At 42.0% G+C, this 18996-nt stretch overlaps 1 protein-coding gene across 4 annotated transcripts in view; it reads right to left on the reverse strand.

Annotated features, from left to right (window-relative positions):
- LOC109477025 (dystroglycan-like) overlaps positions 1-18996 on the reverse strand; it is a 39982-nt gene that overhangs the window by 8900 nt on the left and 12086 nt on the right. For 2 of the 4 annotated variants that reach the window (XM_019778043.1, XM_019778045.1), the window contains exon 2: positions 8120-8616. In XM_019778043.1, coding sequence (XP_019633602.1) covers positions 8120-8572 — 453 coding nt within the window. In that variant the 5' untranslated portion in view covers positions 8573-8616. Of the gene's footprint in view, positions 1-8119; positions 8617-10256; positions 10372-18996 lie in introns of those variants that run through there. The other 2 variants (XM_019778044.1, XM_019778046.1) reach the window with 2 other exon arrangements.

The following is an 18996-nucleotide window of genomic DNA, read 5'->3' on the forward strand; positions in this document are numbered from 1 at the left end:
AAGTTCCTATAATGACTATTCATTATTTTGCCAGATGGTAGCAAGCCTGCAGTTTTCAATCCACTGAAAGGGGGCGCCACCAGCCTTGCTACAAATTTATAACTGTACAGCAGGTTTGTTATCTGGTGTCTGTTCTCTCCAGTGAATCCTGCTGAGTACATGGAACCCTTCACATGGACACCTTACTGATACCCCGTGATGCAGAGCAGGTGTCTCATTGGGTCTCCCACATGATAGAACACATAGCTATGCTCTGACACAGACAACTGCCAGGGATATTTAAAGGGTGGGCGCAAAGATCTGACAACTCCCCGACATGTTCCACTTCCTGGCCTCTTCTGAATCACTTATAACCTGATGGAGTAATGTTAGAACACATCAGAAACCAAAACGACATGATTCAAATATCCCCCTAGCTTCGGGCCTCCCATGGTGATATGATAAAACATGATAATCATGTTTGATAAGTCCATACTTGTTTGCTGAGTTCTAGCTTTTATCCCCCACATTTTGCCAGATGTCTGTTTGCTATCTAATCAGGTCAGAAACCATCCCCAGCTGAGGCCTGTGTGCCATGTTTGTCCACATTCTCTATGATAAATGGGGTTTTATTGTTACATCTGCACCAATTTTAGATGGAGGTTGGCTATCTTTTCCTGTTCTGGCACTGCCAGGGTTCTGTACTGTCTCTACGAAACAAAGACCTTGTCATCAAAATGCAAGGACATCAAAACAGAGCAACTTCCTGCCTCTTTCCCTTGGCTAGCCTCCTTGAGATGTTCTAGCATTACATAATATCAATTGTCAGCCTATACTTTTCTGAAACTTATCGTCCACATCTCGAAAATGCACCCTACAGAGAAGCTGTTTGAAATGTGATTGAGTTTGTAACATGATGCCTAGTCCCGTGGACTTGGTACCCAGATAGCATGCTGAAACAGGAGAAGAGAGGATCAGCCACTGTTTATTTCCTTTGACCCTCTATGTCTCAAAGAGATCAACCTTTCAGTAGCTAAAAGGGAGAGGGAGGGGGCAGTCAACTACAACTTGTCAGAAAAAAAACACCATTTTTACTTGTTTTGCTGTAGATACCAGACAACTTAAAGCCAAGACTCTACCAGGTTAAGAGAATCAACCACTGTTGCTTGTCAGAAATGCAAAATGTACTTTCCCCGTTCCGTATCCCTATTCCCAGCACTAGTCTGTACTGAAAGGTGCATTACAAGCATCACACTTCCTGCCAAGGCTGATAACAAGTTCTCTCAGAAGGAAGTTTGTTTCTTTACTATGGCCATGCTGGTCCTGGAGCATTTCCAGTACTCTGGCCACTCCCTGTGATACAGTAGTAGTGATTGTGTGTGTAGGAGGATGACTAGATTTAATAGATAGGTGAGGAGTCACAACATGACAGTGCAGGAGGGCCATCTCAGACATTTTCCACCTACATGAGGGTCTGCATGCCTTATAATTGCTGGACACTTTAACCTCTAAAAATTCTTGCTGGATTGCTTGATTTATTTCCATGTATCATGCTGTTTGCTATCCTTAATGTGTTATTGTTGGCCCTCCTAAATTCACCGTTTAGAGTTCTCAGGATCCCTCCATGTAGACCCTCTTGGTAATACTCTCACCCACTCTACAGTTTTATTAAAATGCCAGCCAAATTTTTATGTTATTGTGGAAGAGGACTCTTCTCTTCAATGTCAAACATAGCAGACTTAATCGGCACACTATACACATCTACATTGAAACAAATTCCAGCATGTACCAGAAACCCTTGAAGCAACAATAACATAAGAATAACAGCCTCCAGTTTATCGTGCAAGCACACCTTCCAATAGGCTCTTTGTTATCTTCCCTGTAGTCTGTTTGTGCCAGCAGACATTCTTATATGTGCCCCCAACTGCCGCTAGTATAAACTAACTGCTCCTGGTAAGATTATCTCCACCCAAGTTGGCATGGCTACAAGGCTGTGATTTCTACTGGGAAAACAAGGGTAAAGTCTGGAGTGAAAACCTTAGGGCTGGCCCCTTCCCTACCACCACCACAGGGAACAGTGTTGTACTAGCAGTATGGGTTTCTTGAACCTTGGTGTCTGGTATTGCCATTTCCAAGTGATTGCCAATGGTAATTTCACACCACAACCTTTTCTGGAACTGGCTAGTGGCCAGAGCTTTGGTAATATCCGCTCGGTGTTGTCTGCCACTGTTTTTAAAACGAGAAACTACTGCATGAAGTATGCCTCGATAGTTTACCAGCACATCTGGTTCTCCAATAGCACACAGCCACACAACAATCCAGTTGCTGTTGAGTTTGGAGATTTCTTGTTTGACTGTATAATTTGACATTTTCTAGTGTTACTACTCTGTACTGTTGCTACAGAAAACCACAATTCTTGTGGACAGGTAGAACGAATGTCTGTTTGAAATATAGAACATAAGCCTTGTTACCAAATGGAGCCTCTTTCCCGTTCTCTCCTCTACTTGCAAGAGAGACTTGGCAGCTGGTTAAGTAGGTTTGGTAACCAGGCTAATAGAACTTGACTCTCAGGACTTCTGCCTGAATCTTGGGACTGGTAATCTCAACTAGTAGTAGTCTCAATAGCTGGGCTTGTGCATTAGGTGATGAGGTCTCGGGAAAGATTAAACCCTGGGACGGTCCAATGGGACCTGTCCTCCCACATCCAGTTTCAAGATCAGTATTTGACCTGCTGACATATCTTGTGCAAAGCTTGAATATCTTCCATATCTGTAACCAATAATAGCGAGGAAAGGACCTTATTTTACATCAGCATGTCCGATCTTCGCCACTTTTGTCTGAGTTAAGAATCTTTCCTGCTTTTAATAAGGTTAAAATGTTGTTGTATATAAGAAACGTGATATCTTCGGCCTGCCTGTGACTGACAAGTATTTCCACCTAGGGTCAAAGCTGCCTGGTGGCTGATTTAATGAATGCTCGGCACAGCTGTTTCTTGTAAATTGCCTGCCATCTCTTGTTTGAGTGTGGAGGAGGCAGTTTGGGACAATGTCAATTTGAGTTACGACCTGGAGAAATGCCCCATCAAGACAATTGTTCCACCCGAGTCTGAGAAAACACTCAACCTTTCAACATTTCGAAGAATCCGCATTTCTATGTCTTTATGGTTCAACTTCAAATTTTCTTACGATCTCCCGTGGTCTCACGCAACTCTTCCGTGATGTTATGCACTACTTACTTACAAAGGAGTGGCACGCACTTACTGGCTGTCAAGACTGAGACATGAATCATGCAACTCAGGTTGCAAGAAATGGGGCAACATTGATCCTGGGCATTTTCACTGTGAAGTTTCTACTTCAATGGCAACAGTTGGGCCTTTCTTCCCTGCAAATTTATATCCTTATCTGCCTCAGCCCAGGGATGAAGAAGCGATTCCACAGCTAAATGACTTTGTGAGAGAGCTTGAAAGGGGCAGTCTGATTCCAGGGCGATATTTTTATCATCAGGATGTCTGCACGGATGGCAATTTTACACACAGGACTCAAACAAATAGAATAATCTGCACAGTGTTACAATGCCCGGGAGGAGATTTACACACAGAAATGGTCCTAATTGTCTCTGAAATTGGATTGGAATCTCATTTTCCTTGCTTAATATTCCGAGTTACATGGAAAATTAATGACCTGCCACTTTTGCCGCAGCTCAAATGACATCAACAGCTATATGAACTGTTTCTTGATGGAATCAAACCGTCCGCTTCCACCTGGCAGAATTTACAATGTTATTACGCCTTCCGGGATGCAGTTGGTGGGTCTATGTGACAAAAGCCTGACATACGGAATCTTTATACAAAAACTGTGCATGCTGAATTCTTCCAATCAGCCTGCTTTGATGTATGTTCAGATCACACATCACCTCAAGGGCTGGCATATGATCTGAACATACGGTCTTGACGTATGTCAAAGCAGGCCGATTTGAACGTAGGAATTATTTGATGTATGCAGTTTTCATATGCTTGTGAGCATACCTAGTTTTCGTACGTCAGGTTTAGGTTTATGTCGCCCCAAGCAAAAGATAAAGGAGCAGGGGAATCATCTTCATACTACACCATTAGACCTGACAACCGTGTGAAACTCCTACCATCCTACCCCCGCTGTCAAACAAACTGTCATGAAGACAATCCGTCCTCTTCTGTCTATGGAGTGGAGTCACTTTTAATGTCAAACTACGAGGGGCAGCGTGTAAGGACGAGCGTATCGGTAATAGATCTTCCATTGTTGTTTTGGCATGTCCTCTCTAACTCTGGAGCTTTACTAGACACAGAGATGGTTTTATGTTGCCACACATCTCCGTAAACCAGTCCTTCCTCCAGCTTCCCCAGTCTTACATCACTGATAACAATTGTCCCCCGGCCACGTCGGGAAGGTTCGCCATAATGGGTGTGGAACTGATAATACCGCTAAGGCCATTCCGAGCACGGGACTCGTTAAGTTACGGTTCTTCCAAAGCTACCCCCTGCGCCACCCATATACTTCACTTAATATAACTGCCGTTTCAGGTTAGTTTATAGCTGCTGCGGCGGTTATCGTTGCGCAGCAGGAGGGACTATCTCCACCTCTCCTTCCTTTGCTGTTCCCTCTACTGGTAAGATGAATGTCTGGTGAGCGTAAGATTGTCACAGTAATGAACATCAGCTGCAGGTAGGAGTCACCTTTGCTGGGTCATCAGTGACTCACAGAAAGAACAACAACTGGCTTACCAATTATCTTCTGTGAAGCTACATGTAACCATTGAAAAATCATTAATGTACTGAAGACTTCATCAAAATTCAAATCCAGGGAAGATGCTTTTCATTGAACAAGGGCAAGGATGATGTTTTCATGTACAGTAACTATCCGGACAATTCTCTAATGGGAATATTCAATAGAAACCACTCCCATAGACTGAAATGAAGGGAAGGTGCTGCTTTGATCTTTCTAATTGATGGAATGACGGGAGTAAGGATGAAATGACTGTTAAAAATCCTTTCATCTGGAACAAGCTTTAGGAGATCCTTTTGAACATGTCAAGCTGCCTTTTTTCTGCCAACCAGTGTCTCCTAAAAATTCAGGTTCAGTCAAGTGCCTCCATGCACTTCATGGGAGGTAACCACAACAATAGAAAATTCAGACACATCAAGGGCACAGGTTGTTAGAAGTCATACTCATAGACGCATTAGGAATTATTCAGTAAGCCATTCATTCCATTACGTATAATCCATGAATGTTTTCAGCAACTTTGCTGTCAGATTTGGCTCAGAAAGTATCCTTTGTGCAATTCTTATTTCTATATTATCCCCTGAGCTATGGTAAGACAAAGAGCAAGGGCTGTTTTGAGTCATAATTAATCCGTTAAAAATAGGTGTGGGAACGAATAGAGAGAGTTTAAAGCTGTTTTCTTGGCCCAGAGAAACTGGGGGCTCGACAGACAGCAATCAAATTCATCGTTCATGGATCCTTCTGCCAAAGGTCGGCCCAGAATCGGCGATTTGGCATTCAGGAGAAGGGATTCAGATGTAAACGGCTCGACCTAACATCACAAATGCGGTCATTACAAGTTGAATATGGGCTACTCAGGAAGCAAGCAAGGATGTTCCGTTGGACGACGGCCAAAATGGCTTACTGTGGCCGCTTGTAGCCCCAACATGGTACGAGAGGAGAATAATAAGAGATGAGAGATGGGCACCTGATTTATCACATTACGTTTCAACATTTCAACATGAAAATAAGATTATAGAACAGGCAGGCTTCCAGGACCTATCTACAGGCTAACTTAACATTCTGTCTGCTTCCAAAACTTCACTCAAAACAAATCTTATCATCTGTTATGTCATATACACACTCACTGTCCGGTTTATCGTGTTATGTAATATAATTGTCGCATTATATATTCTATGTCTGTGCTTTTTATCACTTTTTCCTTGGTTGTAACCCAGATAAAAGAAGGTGTGAAAATATGAGTTCACTGCCCTCGTGCTGCTGAGGTGATTACAGCTGATTGGTATGGACTTCAAGGTTGCAAACGGCCGAAATGGTGTCCGAAATGGGCAGCAGAAGCCGTGGGGGATGCTTTAATGAACTCTATAGTGTTAGAAAAGATGGGGGCGCTGGATTATACAGAATGGCCTAATGGGAGCAGTGTGGTAAGGTCTGGAAATTGTGCTGTAACTGCAAAGATTCATTTTTCCATTTTATTTTTGCTGACGTCTAGATATTTGTCTGTGACTAACTGCTTTCTTTGAGTCAACACATGAGTGTTCATTATGAGAAACAAACTGTTCTCCAGCTCAAGAGAATTTGACTTACTGGTTTATTTTCAACCAAATCTCTCGGTCATCAACTGAGACATTAGATAAAAAATTATGGTGGGCCAAATTCTTTGGTCAGAGAACAGTACCCTGGTATGTAATTTATTGACTCAGAAGAACTTTCATGCTAACACAAGTTATCACTCTTTTACAGCCGTTTCTTTTTTTTTTAAAGATTTTTGAATTTGCTTCTCTACTTTGAAACGGGAACAACCATCAACTATTATACAGACAGCTGCTATGGTTGGATTTTCACTCTCATGCAAATGTGACAATTTTCCCCATCAGAAGTACTTTTCTGTTGGTTTTGACACAAACTTGCCAATCAGATAACCTCCAGGGGGTCCGATGCTGTTCCTGTTTGCTTACTCACACCCCATAGTCTGACTATAATAAACAGGAAGTTATTCACTACAGAGGAAGTCTGAAAAGGAAGTGTGCACAAGTTGATGAAGTGCACTTGACAAATGGATTGTAAAGTTGACAGGCAAAAACAGATCTTAAATGTTGGTTAACTAAAGGGGCCACTGAACTTCATTTGAACATGAACTACAGTGCTTGGAAATTTGAGCTAGATATCAAGGAATTATCGAAAGCATTTTCAAAATATACGAGGCAGTATCAAATGTGCAGTAAAATGTTGGTAACTTTTATATACCTATCCCTGCAATCTCAATCTCTTCCTTCAACTTTTCTAGTTAATCATGCTCAATGTTGAGCTGTCTTTCTTCCTTCATCTTGAAAAGTGATAATTGATCAATATGGCCAGACCAAATCTTAGGAAACAATTATTAACCCAATTTACATTGTCAAAATATGATATATTCAGATGTATGCCAGCCCTTGAGGTAATGTATGATCTGAATCTACATTGTTGAAGTTTGTTTAAGAGAAGCCGATTTACACAAAGGAAAAATTTGACGTATGCAGTTTTCGTATGCTCTTGTGCGTACGTAATTTTCCTTCTGTTCATTTTTTTTCTTGCCTGCAATTGGGGTATATATCATACCTCATATATCATACCCCAGCCTGTTGAAAGCATCCCTCAGTTGAAATCATTATCTCCTCCCACGAATGCGCAGCCCATCCACCTGGCTCGGAATTTTTATGACGTTCCAACCTTCGGTTTTCCGGCGAAACCCCAGAGATTTCCCCACCAATAGGTATGCATTTTGTTCCACCGCTTTGTGCCCTTCAACAACCGTGTTCAAGAGGTGGCAATCAGGACGCCACGACTAATTCTGGCATCAGTATTCACGCCGTGCGCCGGGAAACTTGTCGTGCATGTTATGAGCATTTTACCACCTTTATGGCCTACAAGTGGCCCTCCCAGTGCCTGTATCCACTTACCAGCTCCCTTTATTTACGTTGGTAACATCTGGTGTTCTATGCAGCTAAAAACTGCATTTTTCAGACATGTTGGAATTACCGTAATGCACTATTTTTCCCTGGTACTTCTATATTTGCGGTTTTCGTTAACGTGACCAAATAATTTGCCGACTTTCTTTTTGCTGCACCTGCCGCAAGGGGGAATGTATAGTTCTGCGAACTATTCCATTTTTCTCAGACCGTGAACCTTTGCTACCGAGAACATTAAGAGATTTACAGTACTAATCTAGCTTTTTACTGAGAAAGCAGTGACATAAGGATACCAATTAGAAAAAAAAGCCCATACAACCAGGACAGAAATCGTTTGGCTTACCTGTATGTAATAATCATCATGCCTACATTATCACATACTGTATTATCACATAATACATATGGAGCTAATATATCATGGATGAGACTGGTACATACCTTGTAGTTTGCAATGTCGCCCTTGAAGGCATCTGGAGGTATGGTAAACTGCAACAACCTTCCGACCACAACAGTCAGGTCTGGGACGCCCCACAGCACAGAAACTGGAACATTGCTCTTCACTGTCGCGTCCGTTACCGGCGAAACCGGGTACATTTCGAGCCACGTGACGACATCGTTGGATTCGTGTTGTTTAGATGCGCCCGCCGCAGAAAAATTCAGCAAGCACACCACTAGCACTGCTAACAGAGTCCCTGTGTACGTCAATCTGGACTCGGATATCGAGCCTCGTCTTCTAGAGGAATATGTACAGAAAACATCTACGAGAAGGCTTGGCACTGCCATGTTGCTTTGATTTGCACTGTCCAAGTTCTGAGGGTGGCAGCACTCCTGTGGTTGGTGCTGGGAGTCATGTGACTTGCAGGCCGGCTGCTGGTTGGCTGTCGCCGTCATCTTGGCGGGACCTTCCCAGGAGGTCACTCTACCACAATCAAACTCTGAAAGGAAAGAAAAACAGCAGGTCAGTCATGTTGATTACACCTGATTAAATCTAATTATCATGTAGAATACAAGGGTGGAACAAAGCACATTGGCAGAATATACTCATCAACCCCTAACAAACAGCTTATACCTCCTGATCCCACCAGGGTAAGCATCCCTGTAGCAGGGGTAACCAGTAATGAGAAGCAGCTTTACCACCGAAATAAACACAACTCTGCCGGCATGAGGTCAGGGTTGAAAGTAAATTTGCTTCACACATCCAGTATCTTTCCTGCTTTGTTTCAAATATACATAGTAGGTGACACCTGAATATGATATAATAGTACCAAAAAGTTCGCAGAGAGGACATGTATATTTTAGGAGGGTTCTAGAAGAAAAGTTGTCAGGATTTCTTTCTCCCGTCTTTGCGTGCTACAGATGGGGACCAGATAACGGCCTGAACTTGCATGAACAGCTGTCACCCCACATCAAGCTGTATCATCCCCCAAACCCCCTACTGATTTAATGTGTGAAATTTCACAAAATGGGACCCATTGGAACAAACATGCTTTATGCATGTTCACACCTAGAACAATGGATTCCTAATGGACCAAATAAATCGGTAAGAAAAGAATTAGATGATATGTTGATTTTTGTGTGGGCAGTTGTTGGTTCAAAAGCAAGAGCCCAGTTGGACACACTGTTGTCCTTCCACAAATCAAGGGCATCTGGACACCATGTTTGGACTTGATACTGCAACAAGTCAGTGCTGTAAAAATTCCTCCTTGATACGGACCATGTGTAAGATATAACCGACTCTATTTCAAAAACGTAAGATCCAAACAACAGATGACCCAGAAATATGTCCTAAAATTGGCAACATACTTACTTGCAACTACAGCACAGCCTATCTATGTGACATACGAAGCTAATTTCTGTCCATGTTTTACGAAGTCCAAGAACAAACCGCGTAGAAATCATTCAAGAGAGACAACGTTACCCAAACAAACATATTGCAGGGTTAATGCTCATACTGGTAACAAAAGCACCAAGAGGAAAACAGCTGCAGCATATCTTCCTAAGTATTTGACACCGACCCCAACCCTTTGGTCTCTTAGAAGAGACTTAGACGAAAAAGTATCCCTTTTCCCGGCAATCTCCAGAGCTTGCAACTATGGTTCAGCTAGCTCACTCCTATGGAGGTCCGAGTTAAAAGGTTTTCGTGATAGGAGATTCTTTGTTCGAGCACAATTAGTCCATTCCTATGTGTATCACAGTGAGAGATGAAAGACTTGCAGAAAACCTTGGAAACAGTCGAACTCTACTAACAAGGCACTTTGTGAAGACCAAGGAAATCCAGAGTCTAGACAACATTCAAGTTTCTCAGGCATCAAACTCCTTGAAGATAAGGTAAAAGGAAAGTTTCAAACTTTCTTTTTCCATACAATACACATGGAATGTTACGAGAAGTCCATGAAAATTAGCTTCTTTCCATCAGAGCATGGGCCATGTACTCCTTGAACACAACCATACCCTTCTAGCAAGCACAAAATGGAAATCCAACTAACCAAACTCCATGCTTTACCACACCAGCAAGGCTGAACAGAGAACTTTAAAACCCTGTCCCTTTAAAGTCTTATAAACACACGGAACTTACCTAAATATTTGCCAGAACGTCTAAATACACTGTCCACTTACAGCAAGGTCCTGCCTGCTCTCCCAAGATTATATTACTGACTGATAAGGAACAGACCACCACTGCTCACAGGGGTGGGCAGGATGCAAGGCCCCATTCTTATGATAATGAGGATGGATTCCCAGTTTGTTTGTCTTTCTAATGTTTTTAAAAGATTGTCATCTGATTGATGATTGCTTTGTTGACATAGCATTTGGTTTCTTATCAGCATGGAAAACCTAAAATAATTTGTTGATAAATGGCATGAATAGTCTGATTCAGCAAAGGACCCAACCATTGAAAAGTAACAACTGTTGTAATAATCACCCCTACAGACAAGTGGTATGTACCAAATCTTCAGACCCTGAAAGTTTATTTGAGCCTGGAATAGTCCACTGTAACAGGAAGAAAGGGTGGCCGGATTCTTGGGCCCATGCCCATCTGGTGTCTATCAGTAGCTTGTGCTTTATAGCAATTACTTGCAAAAGAGGCCCTCCTGTGGAGTGAGGTCCACAAGTTTTATAGACTGGCCTGAGAGAAGAGGACAGGGCTTGGAAGGGACCGACCATTTCATGTTCTTCTTCCATTCCAACTTGGAAGAACATAACAAAACTTAATGTCTTGCTTCCGAAACAGTGCTCTATTTCTTTAGTCTTTGATCTGACAGAAAATTTTAATGAAGTTTACTACTAGGAGAACAAATATAAGAGAATACATAGTAAAAGGTCAACTATCAGTGCTGTATTAATTGTTGCTTTGCCTCCTTGCCTTCTTCTCAATTTTTGAGTTTATGTAGTTTTCGTAATGTCAGATTTTTGCCCATGTGTAAATCAGGTCTTTGTCCAGTGTGCTGTGTAGTCAACTTGACAACAAGTACCTGTTACTGGCAATGATGTCATTTCCCAAAATACAGACGTGAACATCAACACCCCCAGCCCCTGGAACCAGAGCTCAGTACTAGTAATACCTGCTGGTGATGTGAACCAACTGGCCATGTCTAGACGCCTGCTGCTAGCTTCAGGTGAAACACCACGCCAAGCCCATCTCAGCTGTCAGAAACAGGGCCCACACCACCATCCGCTGAGTAGCCAGGAAACTAATTACCCAGAGACAAAACCAACCTAATACCATTAACTCATCTTAAAACCCAGCGGAATCAGGTTTCAACTAGACACAACAGTCTCTGGAGTCGCAATCAATCTGTAGGAAAATAAGACAGCGGGCCTGCAATAATATTCTGATGAGGTTTTCCTTGAAAGGGAGAATCCTTGTGTGTGTGCTAGAGGTCAGACTTGTAAAAACAAATCCTGACTATGAGACCCAATTACATCTACCCTACACAGGCTCTCATCAGTAAGGGGGCTGCCCAAGCTTGTGCAGTCTACTCCCCAAGGGCTGGTCATCAAACCAAGGAAACCAACTCCACAAAGCCTATGGTCTGATGAGTACCTACCCATCTCTTTGTGCACACTGTAAAAATCAATACAATGTACATATCTACATTCAACTCCTGGACTTGAAATAATGTTTTCTTCATACCTGCACTAGTATAGGTAACATTGATGAAAATTATCTGCATCCAACAAATTTTATCTGCACCACTTGGAATTTAGAAAGTATAGATGATACTAAAAATTTCAGAAAGTCTTGCCAGTATTTCTTTTACACTTTCTAGTTTCTTTTACACTTCCTAGTTTCTTTTACACTTCCTAGGTGCTAACAGCTGAACCTTTACTTCAATAACAACCAGATAAATTTTCTCGCATGAATGATAGGAAAACCTTCAAAAAAATTTCACTCAATTTGACTAACATGCCAAACCAGGAGACAAAATCATAATTCATCTGCACAAAAAATATTATAACAATGGCGACTTCTTGAAGCCTTGAGGGAATCTGTCATCACCAGTAAATCACTAGCAATTTTTTTCTTCAAATCCCGAAGGCTTCCTGACTTATTAAATGTCTGAAATTTTCAATCTGTGGCCGGGGACATTCCAATCAATCTTTCCCCAACATTCCATGGTGGCTGGCTGCCTTGCCTTGGTTCCCTTCTCCAGTCAGCTATGTTGTCTGAACAATAAGTCCCCATGGACGCACACAACAGCATTAGGAACCTCTCACCACTAAATTAGGGACAATTTTCACTCATGCAAATAATCGGAGATTTGCCGACAATAACGAACTCAAGTTCTCAGATTACCAACACTGTAAGGAAGTCATTTGCATAAAAGATAATGAAACAGCAACTTTTTTTCAACATTCTGCAGAATTTTTTTTTCTATGGGATTTAAAAGAACCTGTATCTCCTATACTTTACAGTCTGTATCGCCCTACTTTATAGACTATATCATCCTACTTTACAGTCCATTACTGTGGTATCTTCAGTGAACAGGGGAGTCATAAACCATGCCAGGTAGTCTCACCATAAATATCCATTTGTTGCAAAGGTACAAAGAAATGGTGGTCCTGATAAGCCACGACAGAATATATATTCTGAAAGATGTACATATATTTATAGACACGCCACACTACAAATTGCTCCCCAGTGCAGGGCATCCTTACCTCCTAGGCTGCAAAATGGGCCGACTAAAATTCTGGCATCTCAATTGCCAGGATGACAGGGAAAAAAGGAAGGATTAAAGTTACAAGTATGTCTAAAGATATGACAATAGTAAGAATAATACTACCTCCCTTGGGGTATTCTTGCCCACTTAAATCCAGCTTAGAACCCACTATAGGAAGATTAGCAAAAGTGGAAAAATTGGAGACAAAAGAAACCCTTGCAAGCAGGAACAGGATTTCTAGAACCGTAGGAAGATTACTATACAGCCAGCTAAATGGTCTGGAAAATGTGTTTGCAATGGTAAAGCACTCTGGTCCTCATTACTGTTAAGAAAATAAGCTGACTGCCAAGTATTTTCATCTATACCACAGGCCCAATACAACTGTGAAAACTACTATGGTAAAAACTTGCATAAGGACTTGAAAACTTTTTCTACATTTACATGAAACAATGGCTACAAGAATTTTGGAGCTAAGGCCACACCAATTTAATTTCTTGGTTAACGGATTTTTCTAGAAAAATAATGGAGCGGGCGGGCGAAAATAAAAAAATATAAAACAGGCCTAGGCATCCTATTATGGCCCAAAATGGTACGATAGGAGCCATGAAGTCAACACACCAGGCTGGTTCAACTTTTAAACAATGAATTTTGAACTTTTAATGATACCACTGCAATGAAATATGGAATGACTGTAACAAGTAGTAAGAAAAGGACTGTTTTCAACTGTTCAGGGCAAAATATGAGCATTTTGCAGTTGATTCTGAATTTTTATTTTTATTTGCAAATCAGAAAAAAATGAAGCGGTGAATCCGTTAACCAAGCAATTAAATTGGTGTGGCCTAAGAATACTTTTTCTCTGAGGCACTTTCAGCAGAAAAGACAACAAAATAAGCAAACAGACTAGTGCTGAAGCAAGCACTTACACTGCCATCTGATACATCATATACACTGAGTAAATGTATTACTCTCTACTCTACACCTGTAATTGAGAGATGATGGTTGTTCTCTGGGGGGATGCCAGGCGCCAGACCTGTTGCAGTGTGTGGGGAGGGCACAGTCCCCCTGTTGTTAGAGCAGGAGACAGCAGTCTGTTCCCAGCACTTGGGGGATTTTTGTGGCAGAACCATTTTGGGCTCACCCAGTGCATCTTGAACCTTACCCTGTGTGCTAACCTGGCATGCCAGCTAGGACACAAAGGTGCGTTGTTAAAGACACCCAGGTAGCGCCAAGGTAATTTATCATTTCAAAGCAGTACTGAGAGTCTGTGGCTTGTTTAAACAGAAAAATTCTTCAACCCTCTATTTACTACATTCTGAAGGGCAAATTTTGCTAGTAGGCTAACTTCCTAAGCTTAGTATACCTAGTAAATGCATCTTCTTTATTTCACTCACATAGATTTGCGAGTATTGGACAGAAAGCACATAATGTGCTTTTTAAGGACCCTTTGCTCATAAAACATAAAGAACCATAATCACAAAATTGGCATAACAAAATGTAGTGAACATAAAATGAAAATGGCTGGCGCACCAAAGAACCTATAATGTTAACGTGATTAACCAAATATCCCTGAGAGTGAAATTAAGTGCAATACATCTCTTTCTATATCTTTACATATCTCTTTCTATATCTTTACACACCAATTTCTATTGGGCAAAATTTTATTCCGTCACGAGCGGCAAAATTCCACCAAATGTCGGAAAAAATAACCAGAGAGGAAAGAACTGATAGGGAAAGACAGTCGCTGGCTAGAATGCTGATATACCTGTGATGACAGACTGCTAGACATATACCCAAAGGGAGTTGGGATCTGTTGGAAGCTCAGGTGCTTACCAGACATCATCTGTCTAGCCGGTCCCCACGGAACCTTGCTGTATGAACAATTCATGGCCACCTGTGGAGGGTGGCTGTGGTTTAAAATAATAACCACCCTCTGTCATAACTGCTTTTATGTTCCTTTGTCAAAATGCAGGAGATTCATTATTATTACCCTGTTATGTGGGGAAATGGCCTGTGGGGAAAAATATCTTCAGATTACCAAACTTTTCTTTCTGCCTTTGTTTATAAATCGCAGTACTATACTGACCAGTGCACATCTTTCCATCATTTGTCAGAATTTTGCTGCTCATGGCTGATAACAATTTTGCCCAATCCATCATCTTTGACAAGCAAAAATCAGAGTCTAAGATATAGAAAGAGATATCATTAAACAAAGCTCATCCTGCCACTGACTGGTTCCAGCAAAATTTGCCCCTCAAAATGCTGGAAACAGCATTTCTGAGGGCCCAGATTCCAAATTTTGCACCCCTCCCCAACCCGAGGATTGTTACATGAAATGATGTCACACTAACAATATTGAGGTGACAGAAAACAAAATTCCAGCTGGCAAGAACACAGGCACTGACAATCATCTCTTATCTCCTTGAACACCTGACCAAGTCCATTATCCTTGTCCACAGCAAGGGTCTCCGTAATTGGTCGGTAATGAGAGCGGTGGAACCAATAGGACTGGGGCGATTACCGGGCTCCTGCCTGTGCTGTGGGTGTGATCCTCCTGCCCACTGCTGAATAATACCATCAACAGTCACATACACATTCCCAGCATGTGCCATGTGCAGGCTCGGGTCGGACCAGCTCAAAATTTTTTTCAGTCAAAAGAGGTTCATGCTCACAATGTAGGGGGGTCCAGAGATAAATCTGGATTTTCCAGCCTTTTAAAAATGCAATTTCCCAAATTTTGAGAGTCAAATCAGGGGATTGAGAGTGGTTGTTGGTGGTCCTTTGGATGTTTTTATCTATTTTTTCCCAAGGTTTTTCTTAATTTTGTCCATTAAGGTTGACGGATTGGTTTGAAAATTCTTCCCTCAGACACCACGAAGTTCCTGCAATTGACGGAAAGCTGGCTAGATCTGATCAACAGCCACATATACATTGTACATTCCCAGCATGTATCACGTAGGCTGTGTGTTAGACCCACGCACATACGGATTTCCTCCAAAGACATCCAAGCTCTCCTCTGGCAAATGCCTTGGAGGAATGGCTTTCCATTCCCCTTTAACCTAAGCCTTTCAACCCAATTCAATTTTCTGATACAAATCTAGGAGGGTTTTCTACCACCCTTCCTGTGGGGGCCCTGGTCGGAGATTTTTCTTACCACCAAACTTCCACTGAAATCAGAGCATAACGAATAAGATCTTCCCTTCCATAAGTACCCCCATAAAATGTAATGGCAAAACCATCACATTGGCTAAGCATTTAGGGTAAATTCCATTATCAAGATCCTCTGCACTACTAACCATGTGGTAAGCCCCAAAATTAATATGAGAAAAATGCTTTGGAACCATCAACATATGTCTGCTGCCATTCATACTAAAATGATAATCTCATCAAGAAACATATTAAAGGGTTATCTTGATTTTCTATCTTACCTTCTGTCATATAGTATAGAAGCTTTATCTACCATACTTGAAAGGTAAGATATTTTTATAAGATCATACTGACTTGGCGGAAAGACAGGAAATCTTTCATACCTCTGATATGAGCAGGCAGTCAAGTGTCAAATTCACAAGAATTTGTCATAAGAACAAATATACCAGACTTTTCCCGCCAATTACTTGACAAGTAACGGCCTGTAAAATGATTATGGGCCTTTCTCTGCCTCGTTTCAAGGGAATAAGACCGAGCCCTCAGGCCCAGTAACTTCCAAGGGCAAAACCTCAGAGAGAAAGAACTCCCCGGGTACTGAAACCATGGTACAGGTATGCACCAACCCAAGAATGTCTGTCTGTCTAAAATACACAAGAGCTTGAACCGAAGGGTGTAAAACAGACACCAAATTATCCGGTCTATTTCCCAAGCAGCATGCCTTTCACGCAGTCAAAGGGACTTTATGCCCTTGAAACTGCACCCAGATTCACTGTTTTTAAAAGGACTGTGGTCCATTAACTAGCGCCTGACATTAATAGTATCAGACATAAAAGCTCCTATATGATGTGTGTACATTTCCTAACAAAGGGGAGCGTGGGTATGTTTGTAGGCGGTCTGTCATACCGCTTGTCAGCGGCGTCAAATAAAGTTGAGGAAAATAAATGCAGCAGGCATATCCACGATAAATACGGCTTCTTTGGAGGTGTCAGAACACAAGGTCAGTTGATCAATATTCCCCAGAGCTGATTGTCTGAGATTGCCTCGCCGAAGTGTGCCGTGGATCGAAGATTAATGCCCTCTTTATGGAGCAAATTAATTGTACAATGTGCTGCGCCATAACATTGCAACATATATCATAAAACAAACCTGCTCAAGATGTCACAAGAAATCTGTAGAATGTTGAGACTATGGCATTTACTGCTACATGCTTGAAGGATTCTGACAAGATAAGCTGAAGACTCTTCTCAGCTGCATCCTACCTTCCCTATGATGAGGGTCTGCATGGGGATGTTCTTTTGTATTCTTATTCTTTGGAGTGTTCTTTTGTATCCATGGGATGTCTTACTCCATGTCAGGAAAACTAGTCTGCAGACCAAGGACACTCCTTTATAATTTTTGGGAAAACTGGCATCCATCTATTACATACAGAGAATTTTCCGATAACTCTTACGGTAACAATGAATTCAGGATAAGTAATAACGTGGAAACAAAGTGGCCCATTACACTTCATGAAGGATTTCTCAACGATTAACACTGAATCAAAGCATCTTCCTACAATTAATAGCAAATTAAAAATAAAATGGCTCAATGCGCCTCATGGACAAAGGCATGCAAACCCTCTATGTTGCATCTTTCAAGAGAAGCTGTCTGAACCCAGGGCAAACCAGAGATGGAGAATATACAACAGGACTACAAGTACAAATAGGACGGAGGCAGCCCTGTGTTTACAGTGGGAAGGAGGAGAGACAGCTTACCCCAGGAACAGCTAGGCTGATTGTCCAACAAATGTCAACAGCATCCATCTTGGATTTGGAGGAGGAGGGGAGAGTCATTAACTATCACCACTAGGTGGCATATTCTCCTTAGAAAGGGACGCTGGCAAAAAGATATCCAGTTCATGTTGAAAAATTTCAAACTTTAAAATTAAGAATGCTTTTCTGTCATTATTGAGGGATGTGAAATGAAGTGTAGTAAAAGAAAAATCCCAGTGTTGCAAAAAAGACTCTCCCTACGAGAGTCAGTGGTTTATTCCAAGAAGATTAATCACCAACATGTGGAGTCAACCATTGCCTTCCAGGAGGGAGGCTGTAGCTACTAATCCTGCATTCTTCACTCAACGCTGGAAGCATGCGAGGAAAAGAAAAACATTCTCAAGAACCTTTCCCCTTGTCAGACCTACCTTAGATCTACAGTGTGCCAAAGGCTGTTCTGTTACCACAAGATTAGAATCCTTCTAGCAACAAAATCCAAGCCAGATTTTGGTTAGAGGCCTCGAGGAGGAAAGCCAACACAGTACTGCCCCTACTGACCCTTCTCTCTGCAAATAGGCAGGGGGGACATTTGCATGTCCAACACACCGCATGCCGGATAAATAAACATGGCCCAGATACAGTACCACACATAAGGACCGCATCCAAACTAGCTTTCAGGCCTGTGAAAGGATGCGCCCAATAATCTCAAATCTTCCACTTGAACTTTGGCATCACCTTTCGTTTGTCAGAGTCCTCTAGAAGCCTGGGCTGATGTTGGCTGGCTGGACTTGGCAGGAGGTAAGGCACTGGGAGCTGAGGGAGACTGCAGGCCAGATGGTTTGTGTTTACTGCAATCAACAAGAACCAACAGGCAAGAGGGACAATCCAAACACCAGAGGCTCAGAGGGGTGGCACCGCCTCACCCAGGAGTCAGCAAACATGGCAACCAGCCCCACAGCTGAGGAATCCACATGCTTTACCATGCAGATAGGTTACAGACCTTTACCTTCGCCAAGAAGGTTATGTTTTGGGTAGCGTTCATGTCTGTCTGTGAGCATGATAACTCGCAAAGGCTTCCATGGATTGTCTTGATATTTGGTATGTGGGTAGGCTTTGATGAGACTTCAAAATAGCCAGATTATAGGCCCCCTGGAGGCTTGTTGTGGTACTGCAATGCAACTTCCTGATAAGCTATTTCGTGATCTTGACATGCTATGGTCGCGAATTATGGATGGAAGATAGCTCTCGTGCTTCTTACAAG

The sequence above is a fragment of the Branchiostoma belcheri genome, unplaced genomic scaffold (genome assembly GCF_001625305.1).
Source record: "Branchiostoma belcheri isolate BF01 breed outbred unplaced genomic scaffold, Haploidv18h27 scaffold4, whole genome shotgun sequence".
Taxonomy (NCBI): Eukaryota; Metazoa; Chordata; class Leptocardii; order Amphioxiformes; family Branchiostomatidae; genus Branchiostoma; species Branchiostoma belcheri.